The sequence below is a fragment of the Buteo buteo genome, chromosome 26, assembly GCF_964188355.1.
Source record: "Buteo buteo chromosome 26, bButBut1.hap1.1, whole genome shotgun sequence".
NCBI classification, from domain to species: Eukaryota; Metazoa; Chordata; class Aves; order Accipitriformes; family Accipitridae; genus Buteo; species Buteo buteo.
The window spans coordinates 2,077,706-2,095,268 of NC_134196.1; the positions used below are offsets into that span (position 1 = coordinate 2,077,706).

General features: G+C 40.0%; 1 protein-coding gene across 3 annotated transcripts in view; it reads right to left on the reverse strand.

Moving 5' to 3' along the window:
* Positions 1 to 480: 480 nt before the first annotated feature.
* Positions 481 to 17,563, reverse strand: part of NR1H4 (nuclear receptor subfamily 1 group H member 4) — a 33,714-nt gene continuing 16,631 nt past the window's right edge. For all 3 annotated transcript variants that reach the window (XM_075057863.1, XM_075057862.1, XM_075057861.1), the window contains 6 exons: positions 15,365 to 15,498; positions 14,741 to 14,839; positions 13,547 to 13,646; positions 11,872 to 12,018; positions 2,556 to 2,669; positions 481 to 1,237 (listed from right to left, as the gene is read on the reverse strand). In XM_075057863.1, the coding sequence (XP_074913964.1) occupies positions 999 to 1,237; positions 2,556 to 2,669; positions 11,872 to 12,018; positions 13,547 to 13,646; positions 14,741 to 14,839; positions 15,365 to 15,498 (833 nt within the window). In that variant the 3' untranslated portion in view covers positions 481 to 998. The remainder of the gene's footprint in view (positions 1,238 to 2,555; positions 2,670 to 11,871; positions 12,019 to 13,546; positions 13,647 to 14,740; positions 14,840 to 15,364; positions 15,499 to 17,563) is intronic.

The window sequence follows — 17,563 nt, forward strand, 5'->3', positions numbered from 1 at the left end:
TGGGGCGGTGGGAGCAGGGTGCTGGGAGGACGGGGAAGCGGCTGTCGCACCGAGGGGGCTCAGGGGCCGAAGAGAGGCCTTTTAGCAGCAGGGCCAAGAGCCATGTCTGCGCCCGATGCCTTTCCCCGGCTGGGCCGCTGTTGGGAGGTGAAGCACCCGGGGCACAGCGGTGTCCCGGTCCTGTCTGGTTTCACCTTGCTGGGAGCGGACCCCGGGCAGAAGGAAAGCACCCAGCCTGCCCTGCAGCCCCTCGTGGCGTCAGGGAGCCCACCCCAGCCCACCCCGGACAGACCGCCTTGCCTGTCTCGGGGACGGTGGCGGTGGTCTCCGAGAGCCGCCGAGCACCGGCGAGGTCGTAAAGCGAAATGACCCGGGATACGCTTCCACAGAGTGTAGATACTGTATAGTTTTTACTTCGAAATAATAACGCAAATGAAGTTACATGTCTGTATCACGAGAAGTGGTCATGTGTGCGTGTGGCTGTTCTCCATTACGTAATTTTTCGCCTTCTGAAGAAACATCTTGCTCTTACGTGAACGCGTTTCACAGTTGAACAGAAAATGACTGTGGTGGCGTGACCATCTCAGCTGGTTTATTACCGTAAATATCTGGAATATATTCCTTCATGGAGGCCAAGCAGGAAAATGCTGCAGTGAAAAAATACAAATGGAAACCTGCATTTCCCCATTTCTTCAAGAGGAACTGTAGCTGCAATCAGCTTTGTTGCAGCAGGAATTAACAGGGTTCCTCTGAGGAGCGGGTGGACTCTTTCTGATCAGAGAACATAAATACAGAGAAAGTTATACTCGTGTGAAGATCTGATAGCTATACAATATTCTGTGTATAGTGAACAAAATGACTTTTATGAACCCATGGCATGTTCCTATAAAAATGCAGTAAAGAAAATTTAATGTACTGTGGGATATTTTTCTATGAAAATAAATGCTATGTGGTCCTTTAAAAAGATATTTCTCCTAAAATAAAATAAAACGTATCCATCACTGCACATCCCAGATCTCACAGAGAAGAGGTGTGAATTTGTGATCATTCACTCTCCATGACATCAGCATCTCTGCGTGATGATGGTTAAATGTCCGTAATTCTGTAAGGCGGCCCAGAAGACATGCAAAGTGTTGAGGGTTATCTGGGTGGTGAAGTTTGCAGATTTTTTGTAGAATATCCAGCAGGGGTTCTTGAAGCCTTTCCACGGACTCTCTGTCCTTTATGTATTGTCGATCTGGTTATGGTTTTAAAAGAAAAGTAGTAATTAGCAATATACAAAGTAAATATTTACACTGATAAATTATTATAAAAATATTCAAATATTTACACTGGGCACTGATGTTCACACCTACCAAGAATATTTATTTTCAGATTAAGAGGGAATAAAAATGCTTAACATTGTGGTTTTGGTTTGGGGTTTTCATGTAAGCTTCCCACTTCTAGCTAGGGAAAACTTTCAACTTTTTAAAAAACTGAAGAGTTTTAACTTGAAAATGTTTCTCTGGGTTTGTATCGTCATGTTGCAGTGCAGTTCTGCACCTGAGTACATCCTGCGATGCATTGCAACAACTGAGCAGCATGGCACGAGTACCTGGAGGTGTACTATGACTGGGGAATTTGGCCAGTAGAGAAGAGCGTACATGCAGGTCACCAGGGAGAAATCAAACATCTTCACCCTCAGATGAAATTTCTTTGCTAGAAAATACTTGTCTTTTTACTCTGTTCATATGGAAGTATGTGTTTGGGTGTTTGGAGAGGGAGGAAAAGAGGAGGATGGGGTTTTTTGTCACTGAAATTTTTGGTGTAAAAAAATTTCCTGAGCCACACTGTTTCAAAGAGCAATGGAATTGCTTCACCTTCCATTAAACCTGATTTGGAAACCTCAGTGTCTGTCTTTTGTCCTGAAGCATCAGGCTTCTCCCATTCCTATGATAGTCTGTTTGTTTGAGGTGCCATACAATTTCTCTGTATTTTGTTAGGTAGAGCTGGTTAGTTTTGTGTTGTTAAAGAATTAGTTTTTACAGCAAAGCTGAGCTCTCAGGGCTGAGACGCTATTGTGCCGATCCTTCTGAAAGGGCAGTTTCCAACACTTCATAGTTGAGAGAGCAACTTGCTGCTTACTGTCCTTCTGCTCTTGGCAGCTGGTGTTTGTTCAATAAAGGCTGAAAACTTTCATTCCCATTCTCTATTCTAAGTTAGCAGTGTTCCTCTAAAAAATGTGACATTCCACAAAAGTCTGTAGTGATGTGCATGTAACCACATCTGGGATTTTCTGAAGAAGCCTGTCATGCTGAGCAGTGAAGACACACCAGTAGTTTTTTTAAGCAGGGTATTTAGGCATTTTTTTTCCTTGTATGCAAAACCAGACAGCGTAGCAGGACATTTGGAGTTTGGATTTGTGTGCTTGTTTTCTGGTTTAACAACTGAATATACTGAATAAGCATATATGCACACTTACTCTTTGTAGAATGTAAGTTTTTACAAGTCTTTGGTCACACTCCTCACACTTTCTTTCCAAAACCACTAATATTGAATTCTGGATTAGAAGTTACCTGGAGACAGGATAACTATGGCTGTGAGCAGCGCATATTCTTCCTGTGTCATCTTCAGCTCTCCAATGCTTTTATAAAAATTAAACATGGGAGTTATGAATTCATCTGAGATACCTGTGAGAGAAAAAAAAGTTACAATATTTTTTAATTATTGAAATAAACTGGTTTGTTGCCACAGAGCAGTTATTTAGGATTTGAAGCCTTGACTGTCGTGGTGGGAGAAGTGTACTACACAAATCAGGCCTGATCCAAGATAATTAGTTACAAAAGTGCAAGCACATCCTTGTTTTCCAGATCAGAGTAGAAACAGGCAAGTGCTGGCAATTTCTTTTCACACGGTTTCAAAGTCTTTCTTTCAAGCAATTCCTTTTTCTCTACAGGTTTGTCTGTCTAGCCCTTCAGGACAAGTCTCATACGTGTTTTTCTCACTGTCTGCTGATATTCTAGCTGTCTCCTGTTTCCAGGATGCAGTCTGCGAAACAGTCCCCATGTTCCCAATCTTTACATTAGTTATATGGAAACCTCTCAGGATGTGTGGTTTAATTCTAGCCCTACTCTACTCTACAGCCAGCTGCCTTGGGCAGTTACTTCCCTTGTCTCCATAAAGAGACTTAATTGCTCCCTTTGTGTAGCCTGAAACTTTAGCTAGGTCTAGGCCTACCTGTAGTCCAAGATCAACTTGCTTGCAACTACTACTACCTTAAAGCACAAACTAGTGTATTATAAAGTACAGAGCCATAAACAATTAAAATCCACCCCAATTTTAGGATGGGATCATGCGATTCTCTCGCCATCAGCAAAACCCTTTGGGGTTACCGAACTGGGGCACGCCGATGGGGCTTCCTCTTACTGACTTTGTCATCAGGTCACAATGTTCTTACTTAGCCTTAAATTACAGATGTACTCCATTCTGCTTTTTGGTGTAAAAGAGAAGTAGGTCCTGTGACATCAAATTTATTTTTTTTTTTTTATTTTTTTTTTCACATGGTGTGTGAGTCACTCAGAGCAGCCACTAGACTGTTGACAACGGCTGCTCGCAGCTCTGAAGCGGTGGCATCGACGAGGTGTAGACATCCTAAGTAATGGCTCTGCAGCAAGAGCCTCTTGGACTTCCTTGGCCGAAAGGATGGAAATCTCTGTTCCCACAGAGGAGGGCCATAGGATTTCTTGTCATTTTCCTCTTAATTTTGAGCTGTTCTGGGAGAAGCCTTTATAACCGCATGAAATAATGCGGTTTTGGGTGTTGTATACGAGACAAAACTGAAGTCCAGGACTGGTGAGGTTTGGAGTGCCTCCAATAGGGGAAATTCAAAATGAAACTCAGCAGGTGGAACTCACAGAAAGGAAACATGAAGTCACTTAACTACAGAACAGTCACATTTTGCTGTGACAGTGAGAACTTACTTCAATCAGTGGAATAGTTTTGTGTCCCAACAGTGAAAGTATGGTCTTGCAGGGTGTGGTTTATTTTGTGGCTGAATGATGTGTTTAAACATGTGACACGAGCAAGCTATGTTCACTTCAGATTACAAACCACAAATCTGGTTTTTGTAACAAGTTCAATAAATACTATTGAGAAGAGTCTGTGTCAAGTAAGCAGATATATATGATGTGGGTCAGCCTCTCCTGTGAAAGTTAGTAACACAGCTGGAGCTTTATACAGAGCAAACAATAGTCATAGCATCTAATGTTCTGTGAGGTTTATGTCGTTAGTCATGAGTGTTAACTATTTAAAATTTTGAACACTTGTTATTGCTAACTGTTGGGGAACCGCCTGTCTCTCTTGTGCAGTTTTAAGTGCCAAAGTTCCTTACAATATGACGCACGTAAGGAACACATACATATGACACACCAAAGCCTTAAAGTTCACGTGAATCTGGAAACAGGGAAAAAAAAGTCTAGCTGAGTCCTAAAGCAGAGCAAACGAATTCCTTTCGCGGAAGTGAATAGCTCAGCAATGACATGAGAGAAGTCCAAGACAAGCTGGATATTTTTAGAAGTCTCTGTGCAAGGTATCACGCCGCTGGGCACGATCGTCTTGGCAGCAGATAAGAAATGGGAGGAAGTGGGCTGTGACTAAGAGTCCCATCATTTGTTTCTCATATTCATAATTTGATTTTTTTTTTCTCTTTTTTTGGGAGGTCAGGTTAGTTTTCAGCTGGATGAATTCATTGATTTGCTGACCACAAAGCTCCTCGAGTCCTACTGTCAATACAGCAGAAGTGGGATGAAAATGATGCTGGTGAACAGGGTGTGAAATAACTAATTCAGGTCCTCACTGGTCCAGGCACTGTATAAGTGTGCAGTAAAACAATCCTTGCCCCAGAAAGCTTATAATCTAACATTAAGAAACTAAAGCATGGGTGGGTGAAAATGAGTATGGATGTGGAAGCAAATGAAATTACGGCAGAGAGCTTCTCTGCATTACTGTACTTCCAAACAGAGAAATCAAACAGAAGAGGTGAATGGGAGTAAAAAGGGATGTTTCAGCAATGCAACTGATTTACTGCTTTCACTAAAGAGAACAGAACTTTGAAATCTTTAAAAATATCTATGTCACAAGACAGTTATGAATGAAACCATGCAAAATGAGCAATTTTGAGAATAGTATAATGGAATTTTTTGATTGGGTACTAGTTTTGCCCTCACTCCATCTGTGCTGGAGTTTCCCTGTTATTTCATCATCCTGTACGCACGTTACACAAACCGCTTTTCCATCACAAGAGGGGGCTGTTTTCTAATGTGATTGAAAACGCTTCAGTTTGGATTTAATAAGCTCCACCAGAAAGCAAAAAAGCAGGAAACAGATGTTTATAGTTCTGTGGTTTTTTTTCTTATCTACTATACAAGATGTTGTCACTTCAATTCAGGTTATCAGAAAAAGAATTAAAGACGATTTGGTGCTCGTAACTGGAAAGGCTAGAGGAGAAACGAATTATGTGACTTTTCAAATGTCGTTGTTACAAATCGCACTCCAAAAGTGAAAAAAATCAAATCGATAAAGTTATATTTCTGGCCTCACTGAGAACAGAAAAGTTAGCTCCATCTAACCCTTGTTATTTGGATCAGACAAGAGCCCTGCACTCTACCGTGTCAGACAGCAGAGCTTCCCGGTCCGTGTTGATGGTGCTTCCTCCGTAACTTTTTTTCAAGAAGGTTTCAAAAGCTTTGTTTCATGCAGCATTATGGCAACAAGAACATGCCCCTCCTTCACGTTGCATTGTGCGTCATTCTGAATTACACAGATTTCTACCTAACCACCAGCCCAACTCTTACCATCTGCAGAAGATACTGCAATTAATTTGATTGATTTCGCGATGTTAACGCATGACTGGCTGTCAACCCCAGCATAGTCAATGGGAAACACTAGCTTTACTGAGTACGGCCTTGCGGCATTAGCCTGGAGCAGATTTAAACCCATGAGCATTATTCATTCAGCACCCCTTCTTGCACAATTTCACTCCTATCTGTAGCTTAAGACAGATCATTGTTTTAGACCTTGCCTTTTTTAGGGTTTTGTTCCTATGGTTTCTCTCTGAAGGTAAGATGACTGCTGCTTTCATAAGGTTTGCAGTGTCAGGCCATAAATAATCATCCAGTTAACGTAATCCTGGAATAGATGTTTTTACTGTGAAATCAAGTCAGTATTGCTAGCTTTTTGAGACTATTCTCTCTTCTCTTTTGGCTGAATAGATTAATCTATTGCAAGAAGAAAGCTTGAGAGTAAGTACTAATTAACCATAACTGGCACTGTGTGATTAATATGGATAAAGAGATCTTTTTTTCTTGATAAACACAGAGGTGCCAGTGGATATGAAACCAGGGGTATATTAGTAGCTGTTTTATGAAAATAAAATATATAAATTACTTGCAAAATTACATCTTATCTTTCACAGTGTTTCATTTACTAGAACTGCTTTCCACACTGCTTGTGAGCTCTCTCTTCTAAGCTATTTAAATGCACCCGTGGCCATTTAAACACTGACCAAATTCACCAAAAAGGGGAAAATCTAGTCAGTAGAGAAGATACACCAGATCATGTGCACGTGACATCTCCTCTGTCATCATCTTGTAGGGATTAAATGGGCAACTTAAATGAGAGGTTAGCACATGCCAGGGAGAACTCACGATCAGGGTAGCAAAAACCCATCTTCTCAAAAGCAATCAACAGGATCACTGTGAAGCCATCATTGCAAGTGAGCAAAGGAACCTTAGTTAAAAAAAAAAATCAAACAACAAAAACCAAACAACAAACAAGCCAAACCTGCAAGGAGGATGCGAATGACATTGCCACATAGCATCCCTTGGCAGTGGCCTGAGTGCCTGCAGTCAGGAGAGGAGTGCGGTCTGGTACACAGCAGCAGCATCTGCACTGCCTTGAGCTAGTCTTCACAGGTCGAGTCTAAATAAGTTTTTGGCCTGGAGAAGCACACTTATGCAGAAGAAAAGAGATTGGGTCCCCTGACATCTGTTCTTGTTTTCATGGGTATAAATTAACTCTGTAGATACGATTTAAACACTTCTAGCAACTTCATTTGTTGTTTAGGAACATGGCACTGGCTAACTCGGTGTGGTAGATTGTGCAGGACCGTATATGAACAGAAAAGGTCTTTCCTATACTCTGCAATTTAAAGTGGTCCTAATTTCTAAATGTTTTGGCCAGTGTGCCATTTTTGGGTAAGTGTCTCCTTCCACATGGATGCACATGACCATTGGGAGGGTTCGACATTTTGGACTTGGCAGTGAAGATCATTTCATTTGGTTTCTCTGCACGAACCCCAGCACAATGGGGTTTTGAAGTGCCACCATTACGCAGTACTAATAATCAAATAATAAAAGCCAAAGGCAACGGAAGTGATTAGGTATCCATTATCCTGCTGCCAAATTTTGCCTTTGGTTGCAGGAGTCCCTCGTCCAAATCAGTGGGAACTTTGTATCCCACATTCAAGGGCAAAAGGTGGCCTCTTGCCAATGCTTTGAAATTGTGGCTATTTCTTTTTTTTTCCCTTGGATCCCACTGTACTTCAGCACCTGTAACCCATCCAGGAAGACAACAGTACATTTCACAATGTCAGGTGTCCTGCTGCCAAGTGAAAATTTGGGTCTGGATTCTTCCATTTCTGTCCAGATCAGATACTATCTTATTCCCCAATACTGCAATTTGTAGAACTGCCCTGCAGAATAAAATGATGACATAAAAATCTGTGTCTCTTTCTGACCGCAGAAAGCCGGTGTCCTTAGGAAAACAAGCTATAAATGCTCACTGAGAAAACATTCAGTATCTCAGCACTGGTTTTGAAAAATATTGTACTGCTCAATAATGGGGAGAATTTGCTTTCAAAACAACAGAAAGAAACTAAGCATTAAATTACTAGGATGTCAGCCTCTCACAGAATGAGTTAGTCAGTCAGTCACAACGTGGTGTATGCGTAGTGACGCATCAAATAGGATGAGTAAGTCGCACAAGCTCTCATTAACATTAAATAAAATATCTGTATTCTCATTAAGTCTCAATATTAGAGTGAGTAGGAGAGGATTTCAGTCTCAGGAGCAGCTAATGAAAGAATTTCCATAGCACCTTATGGCGAAAGACCATCAGGACACAAAGAAAGACAGTCACTGAGATGCACCAGGACTTGAGCAATATGCTCAAGCAAAGAAATAATACACCTCATCAGCATGAGAATAAAAATGAAAGCTGCTAATGCTCAAAGGTCATCACCACCAGATCTCTGGCTTCTTTATCAGAAAAAAAAAATAAATCCGTTCCATACAATCAGACTGGGGAAGGCATAAATATTAATAGATGAGAGCAGCTTCAAAGTGGACATGGTGGCAGGTGACAGAAGTCTGGACAGCTTGTGACTTTTAGGCAGGATCCCCACCGCCCTCCCTGATTTTATGGATACAGACGTCAAGGCTTGACAATAGGACTTACGTGACATTCAGACATTTGTCTGCACATAAAAATATGTGGACAGAAGTTCTGACTAACAGCAATAATTTATGGCCAATGGCCTGACAGTGTTTAGGACCTCACTGGGAGCCATGAATAATCCTGATGCTGCTTCTTCATTCATTACCTATAAATTTCATTTCTAAACTCTCACTCAACTATCACTGCATTTCCTCTGCTGCTCTCTATTGTCTTTGCAGGGTGTTTCAGTTAGTCTTTTTTGTCAGTGAGGTGTATGTAAAAAAAAAAAAAAAAAGTCCCTATCTCCAAATTTATGTGTTATTCTCTTGGGTTTTCTTCTTTGACTTGGGTTTAAACTCTTCTGGCCAGTCTTATCTCTTGGACCAGTCTATAATGGCCAGCTGCCACTTTTAGTAGCATTTGTCCTTACTGGTTAAGGCTGGAAGAGACTGCTTAAGTTTCTACCTTAATATCACATCTGGTACAGGCTACTATTCAACTTAGAGCCCTGGTGTTGAGTCCTATGATGTGCAGGTGTGTGAACTGCATATGTAATATTTTTGAAAGCTGTATGCGTAAGCAATGATAACAGAAGAATTTGGTTGCCTTTCTTTCATTTTGTTTAAACTCAGGATACCTGAAAACGACCAGGATTTAAACCACAAAAATAAGCTGTTTCAGTATCAGATATTTTTAAACAACTGGAAATTATTCAATTTGCCTAAATGTGTCATTCTGGAATTTATCCTAAACTAAGACAAAATATGCAGAAAAATTGCACCAATGCGGGCTCTTAAAGTCAAAACAAAAAAAAAACTCTGATAGCTTGTGTGACTATGAATAGGATTCCTATGAAAATTCAGTGAACACTAAGAAATGCACTTGGGAAGCATAAGAGAGTCAGACCTACCTAGTAAAAATCCTTCCTCTTATAAACCAATTTGTTTGTATTTTTGGTGCAAAGGAAGTGATGCCACTAAGTGACAGGCAGTTGCCAGTACTGAAAACATAGGCAGAGGGGCATTTAAAAAACACATTTAAGCCTTTTCGTGAAAGAGACATTGTCAGGTTGACAGATAAGCTCTAGCATGCACCAATGTCAGCCCAAAAGGAGAGACACTGGAAATTTTGAGTCACTTCTAGGTCTGTGCAGTAGCACTAACAGTTAAATAGCATCCGTAGCAGCAGTTAAGTTAACACTGCTACAAATGCAAAGGTTTAGAAGCCACTTTTGTTGTTTGCTCTCACAGCCCCTTTAAGTGCAGCCAAGGAAAATGTTTTTAAGTAGGCTTGAATTTGCACAGAGTAGAGAAATAAAATACATAGAAAAGGGTATTTTGTTCTGTATTCTGGCTATTAATAGAAGGAAAGAATGCAGCCAACAGCAAGTAAGCTGGATAATATATTATTCGCCTGTAATATAGGGAGGGAGAAATTCTAGCAGCAGTACTTCCTCTTATGTCCCCAACTTGATCCTAGCTTGAGGGAAGATGTTTTAGAGAGCCTTTTCCAAGAGCAATAAGACATATATATGTATATATACACACTAAAAAAGTTACTGCGTTTCATTTCTTTCTTGGGAACTCTTCAGCCCAGGTTTTGTTCTGATCCAGAACTCATTTTTAATTTACCTTGGGGGTTTTCCCCACACCCAGAAAAGAAGAACTGCAGGAAATCTTCCTTTGGAATAAATAATACCACATTTGAAATCGTTACTTGTCTTGAAATTTTCTTCTACACAAAATGCTATTTTTTTAACCTGCTTCATGACAGGTAAATAATATTACTGCAGGATAAAATGTCATATTCCAGCTAGTCATGTTACAATATGAAATGCTATTTTTAAGTCTAGTACAAACTTGCAAAAAATAATATTGCACCTCATCTGGACTCAATCCTTGCAGAGAATTAATGGGCTATTTTAAAATTATCAGTAGGGAAAAAATTATTGGTATGACATAATGGCTTATGTAATGTTCTGGATCAAAGTATTTCCTGCTTCTATTTTTTATGAACAGGTGACACCTCAGACAAGAAAGTTGATACTCACTCCATAGATCAGAGGAGAGAAGCTTTCAGTAATCATGTATTCATATGGATTCATTTCTCTAAGACCTATTTTTATCAAAAAATTTGGTTATAATCCAATAGAAAAATCTCTTAATGAAGACATTTGGATCCATGACAACTCATTACAGTTTCCAGGAAATATCTCTGGCCTTCTTGGCATACTTCTCTGCCTGCAGAACCTGGACCAGAAGCCATTCATATCACTCTGGAAGTCACCATTTCCAGTCCATCAAACAATAGCCTCTTATAATAAATCAAAATGGAAGAAATACAAAAAACTACAAAATATAAGCCCAGAAATGAGTGTGCTAAGCCAAACTAACTATATACTTTCAGCAAGTGAGTTATTCTCTAGTTTCCTAACTCCTTTTCAGGGTTTCAAATATATAAGTATTGGCCTAATTTTGCATACAGCAGTAGTACCTTCAAGTTACTGATTTTAAGAGTTTCAGAACTGAGTTCAAGCCCATTTCTATGACTAGTATTGAGGTTAAATGGCCTCCTGTCTTTTCTCCTTCTGACCATTAAAAAGGAAGCCAGAAGCCAGAATCCATAGACAGACTCTCTGATTCAGAATTGTTGTTACATTTGAATTTTGAATGATAGGGAGCTGAGGGTTGGATAAAGTTTGCTGGTCAATACAAAAAAAGGCAAAACATTCAGTATTGCATCAGTGGAGCACAAAGAACACATAACAATGCAAAACATGACTTTGCTTGCTTTAAGGAACAAACAATATCCAGCTCTCTTTGGCTTTTTGTAATTATTAAGACTTATGTCCAGAACCAGTAGAATAGATCATAGCCACTGAGCCTTTGATGGACCTTAAGAAGCAGAAAACATACTGAGAACATGCTGTGTTTACAGTTCTTCTATGCACCTTGTGCAGTGTGATTCAATTTTACCAAACTGACCCTATGAATAGGTGGTTCCCTTCAGTCATCTCCAGTAATATCCTAAAATCTTTTTTTCTTTCCTTCTTGTAGTGATTGCATTTGAAGGCATAAATATTGGTATTTTATGTGAATAGTTTGAAATGGTGATATTTCTTTTTCAACATTCTTTCATGCTTATCATTGGAGACTTGCACTGGGTTTATTTGATATAGGGTTATTCATAGTACTTGCAGTGTTTTTATAAATAAACCTTTACCTTATGACCTTTAGACTCAAGGCCGAGTTAGATTTGTTCTAGTTAATATAAAGAACAATATTCAGATAAACCTGTTTCAGTGCTAATAAACAATTTTACTAGCTTTCCAAGGGCAAACTACTGACACAGAAGTGCAATGGTGTGGTTTGCTGTTTCCTCGTTAAACAAGATACTTACCACTATTGCGAATTCTTTCTTCTAGAAGGACAGTATGTCCTGTAGGAAGTTTCCTACTGAAGATCTCCGCTGAACGGAGGAACATGGCTTCTACTGCTGAGCCCTTCAGCAAAGCAATCTGGTCTTCGTGATCAAGGGTTTGGAAGCCTGGGGAGACATGAGATGTAGGTGAGGCAGCAACAGAAAAGTCCCTGCTACTTTCATGTCCTGAAGTTCTTGCACATGAGGTGTTACCCATGTGTGTAACCTTGGTGTTGATGTCAGTAGGGTTGCCAAGTGCTGCGGAAACTGAAATCCAGATTCCAGAAAACGACACAGATTTGGACCTCGCCGAATTTTATGAGAATTAGACTTGTGTTTCAGTGTTCATGCTACTTTAAGAGGAACACGATAAGCAAAATCTAGTAGCATAGTGTAACCAACGGTGGGGGGTTTTCTCTAGCCTGATGCTGCTCCCCAATATCTTCTGCCGTGTTTCCACCAGAGCTCTCTGTATGACTCTCCCACTGCCATGCTGCTTTCAGCCCTTTCCATGCTCTGATGGCAAAAATCAGCATTTGAAGCATCGAATTTTAAATATTTCATCTTGCCTTTGGACTAATATACTATTTTATATAGAGGCTTCCAGCTGTGTTTTAAATATGCATTTCTCTTTCTGGAGGGGAAAGGCTCTAAAACCCACTGAAGAAACAAGGAGAAATTTGGTAACTTGTGTGACTACACAGCTGCTCCTCTAAAGAAGAACGGGGAGCTGAAGATCCTGGGAAACTCTCTTCATATTTGCCAAAGCAGGTACCCACCTTATACCCACCCCCTGATTCTGTGAGGAAGCATGGAAGAAGATAGAGAATGAAACAAAAAGGTGACAAATCCTGCCAGATGTGCTCTAAGTCAACACTGAAGATAGTAGATTATTCAGTTACAAAGCTTCTCCCTTCTTCATTTCCTGCGAGCCAGTATCCCAGTTAGCATAAAAAAATATAGTTACAGCTGCAGTGCTAGGCTTTGAAGCAAGCCTGTAACACACAGAGGAAATGTCAATATGATGGGAGAACCAGGAAAATAATGTTTTCATGCAGCTAAGTGTTACAGTGCACCTTCTTTAATTACAAGGAACCTGTACCATGCCCAGTGTTCACTCTTGAGGTAATATCAACTTGGGAGTTAAAAAAATACTAACGATAAACTCAGGTTTTCAGTGCTTGTCCATAACACGCCATGCAAGGGACCATGCGTGCCACCAACTAGGGAAAGTTCTTGTTTAGGACTCACAATTCAGGGGATGCCAGGACCTAGAGGCTTTGCTAGAAAGGCAGCAAAGTGAGTGAAGCAGAGTCTGGCAAGCGTTAGTGGTAATTTAGAGGCAGACGGTTTGGCATTGCAGTGATATATGAAAATAAAATCTCCCTAGAGACACAAGCCATTCTCTGAGCATTCCGTTTGTCAACAGGTAAAGAGTGCCGTATCTCAGAGTGGCAGAGTTGGATTTATTCAACCTACTATTCCTCCGAGCACAAAGCTCCTTTTCTTTAGACAGTATCTGAAGAATGCATATGTGTCAGAGGAGGAAGCATTTTTATATAGTCTTCAAAATATACACAACAATCACCAAATGGCACCTGAAAGGCATGTAAACTTTGCAATAACAAAATCTGCCCCAACGCAGTGGATATACCTGGTAGTTTTTTAGTGAATTCCACAAGAACCTGCACATGACTGGTAGCCATTTCTGTTAAAATCAGAAAATTTCCTTCAGCACTGAATTCCTCGTGTAACTGTTGAAAATCAAACCAAACAAAATCTGTTAATATTCGTTGTCACTTCACATTTAAGAGCATAAAATACAAGAATCATTAGGCTGGATCAGGCAAGAGGTCCATCTAACACTGTAATTTGTCTCCAATGATTGTCAAAACCAGGTATTTTGGGAGGCAAATCTAAAAAGTAAAAGAAGTAGCCATCATCCTTTCCTCTGAAACATGTCTCACTTTCAGTGTCATCTCTAGGAAGCGATGATTTAGGCACTGCCTGAGCTAGAAGTTCTGTGTGTACCATAATATTTAACCAAAAGCCTTGTTATACATGAATTTGTCTATTTTTTTTTCTAATATATTTTTGGTTTTGACCCCCTCGACCTCCCATGGAAATAAGTTGCACGAGTTAGTTATGGGTTATTCAGCTCTCACCCTGCAAGTGTCTTCCTTTTAGTTTTCAAAGTTGATGCCTTAGGAAATCATTTTCTACAGTGATTTTGGGTTGGTTTAGTTTGTTTTTTTTTAAGATTGAACATGACAGTTTTGTAAAAAAAATAAATCTCTCTTAAGCTCTTTTTTCCTCTTCTCCCTCTTTCCCAACGTTTTTCCACTCTACCATGAAAACTGGGAGCTCTTAAAGGGAAAATGGAATTTCTAGAAGGTAGAGAGGAAAAGGGAAGAAGAGGGGATGAAACAAAAATCCAAACCTGGAAAATGCTGGGAATTTGGGTTAAAAAAAATGAAATATTTTTAAGCTTCCAGGCTGGTGTCTTTATAGAAAGGAAGCTTGCAAGTTGAACTCAAATCACTGCCTGTACTGACAATGCAAATAACAAAGCTCCCATCAGCAAAGGTTAGATTTGAGCATAAAAGTGTATTTCCAGAGTTGAAAGCTTTTTCTTAACATTTAAGTTTGATAAACAAAGATGTGGTCTAACTGTGGACTGAATGGGAGAGATTCTGCCACACTTGCAGCATGTTTTAACTGTAAGCTTTTACCCATAGTTTGCTCTACCACTTACTACACCTGCTTAGGCTGAGTACAAGTATTTTCTGCTGTGTAATCCTCAGCTTCATTACCTGCACCTCAAAAATGACTTAATCAATGTACTTACTAGTTTTTTTGACACCTCCTGTGGTATTTGTTGTTTGCTGTATGAATCCATGATGTAATCAAGAAGGTTCTGCTGTTCTGGGGCAAATTCTACTTTCTCCTATACTGGCAAAAAAAAAAAAGCCCATCATGAAATGCGATCATAAAAATGATCTAGCATCTCTTGCTTTAGGCACAAGCTATACATCTATTTCTCATACTTGGAGACAAGCAGACAAGAGGTTTGCTTGTCACTGAGATTTCTGTAGAAGTGTACAGAAGAGAGATGTATAATGCTTCCAAACTGCATGAGTTTGTGTGGGTTATTATTAGAAATAAGGAAATGTTTAACAAATAACTAGGTACGGTCAAACTTAATACCACACCTCATTGTATATGATATATACCTGACATATGTATCGCAGAAAAAATACTTTATGGATTTTATAGATGCTTTATTGAGTTTTGACTAAAAATATCAGAGCTACTTCTATACTCCAAGTATTTCCTTGACTTGGTGGGCGTTGGAGTTTTAATTAATACAGACAGCTCCAGAGAGTTTGCAAGTGCTCTATATTCACTGTACTAGCCACATTTAGCTCAAACATCACCACTACTGTACGAACTACTACAAGAATTTTCTTACCCTATATATTTTAGTTGTAGACGTCACTTGTTTCATGTCATGGCCTTCGTTATCTTCATTGACTGTCTGATCTGGGGGCTGTTTCACATTTTTCCGTAGCCTTTTTGACTTGCATTGTATTTCTGTTAACAGACCTAGAACACATAATACAACGGATGGCAATTGGATTTATATATATGCCTCAGGCACTGAATAGGTACATAAACATGCCCATGAATGCCCTTTACACTAACAAACCCACTTACCCGTGCAGATCGTTTCCTGAACGTGTCGTTATCTTTGGATGCGACTCTAACGAGACACACTAAGTACACCCTCACGAGCAGTCTAGCCCAACGGGAGCCCATCCACAGAGCAAAGCCGCTGGTCCTGGTGACCCGGCACCCACACAGCGCGTGTCAGGGGTCCTGCTTTGGACCACCTCGAATCTGGTCTTACAGACAGAAAACCCGTTAGTGGTGGGAGCGCGCTGAAGCCTGTCTTTGGTTCCATTTCATCCAAAAGAAAACCCCTTCACCTGCTCCAAGACGCGAACCAAAGCGCGATAAATGGGAACAACTGGAGGACTGTCATCAAACGTGTGCTCCTCCTCATCCCATCCAAAACAGGAATCAAGGTGCCGCTGTTCTTGCACAAAGGGCACTGGATGTTTTCAATAATCTTTAAGCGATATTATGGCTGTAGTGCAAAATCTTCGCACAGAGAGCCCGCTCAGAAGAGAGGACGCCAGGGCTTTAGCCATTGCAGTGTCACTATAGAGAGACACCAACAGCCGAAAATGGAGGTTCAGAAGTAACTCAGGCTGGCAAATGTACCTTTAAAATGTATTTATTTAAAATGTTACCGGGTTGGTCTTTCTATTTGGTATTTCATTGTATTAGAGGACTGAATAAAGCCCTGGGTTTACTACAGAGTTTCACTTGCCCTCATGAAATGATTTTTGCATTTGTGGGGATTTTTTTTGTTCTAGACTACATTTCAGTGCCTTGAACCAGGGAGCTTCCTTGTGTGGATGTCATAAAAACTAGCAATCTGCTTGTGCTAACAAAAGAAAGGGACAATAGGTACTCTACACAACCTGTGGAACACAGCCAGAAAGCACAAATGAAAAAGTAAACAGCTAAGTATTCATCTAAAAATAAATCTATCAGCACAGGTTTTCTTTCTTTCTTTCTTTGGTTTTTTGGTGGGTTTTTTTTGAGCTTCTCTCAAGTATCCTTCCCATTCTTCACTGTCAAAAACGCAGAGCAGGAAAAGAGGCTCATTCAGTGAGTATATGATGGTGGAGGAAGATACCATGAAAACAGTGAATTTTGTTGTGAATGTTTTTAATTTCCTGTTTAAGCACTATATAAAATAACCTACCTGAACCGCTGAGAGAAGAGGAAATTTACATGATTAAAATAAGACCTGCAAATAATACCTTGAAAGGGAGGAATAGGAACGATGGAGATAATAATTGGTATCGAGCCATGTAATTTGTGCTGCAGCACAGCATCATAGATTTCTTTTTCTAAATTATTCAGTGCCTCCTTTGGTGGTGTTAATGGGCTTGTGCTGTTTTCTACCAGCTGAGGATCTGGTCTACTACCTTCCTTCCTAGGGGAAATTTGGTTTACATTTGCCTTAGGCAGTAAGAGAGATTTTTCTCATGCTTCCTGCTACTGAGTAGTACCTTGATATCCTATTCTGGCTCCATTTAAGTTAGCTGGAAAACTCATGTGAGAGACAGGACTTTACTTTTTACCTCAGCGATAGCTAGGTTTCAATGGGTATTAAATGGTTATCACCTTCCAGGAAGAGTGGCAGAACCTGGGTCTTCCCTAGGTAGATATTTCACCCAAGAAACTTGCAGTTTATATCAAAATGACGGCAAATAACTGAAATTGATGGTTAGTAATTTTGATCTGTCTGTGGTTTGTGTATAAAGGGCAGGAGTAGGACTGTTGAGTAGCCGTGCCATAAATATTTATAAGACTTTACCTCCTTGTTCAGAGGGGAGAAAAGAATCCAAGGAGCTTGCAATTACAATCCTACAAAATGAGTAAGTGAAACAAAGTTCAAGGTACCCTTTTATTTCCTAGTCTTTTTTTTCTTTTTTTTCTCCCCCAAATAAATGCTCTATACTACTAGAAGCTTCATGTTTTACTGTCCTGGATTGCCTTGAACTAAAAGCAATTATACAGCACACTCCTGCTT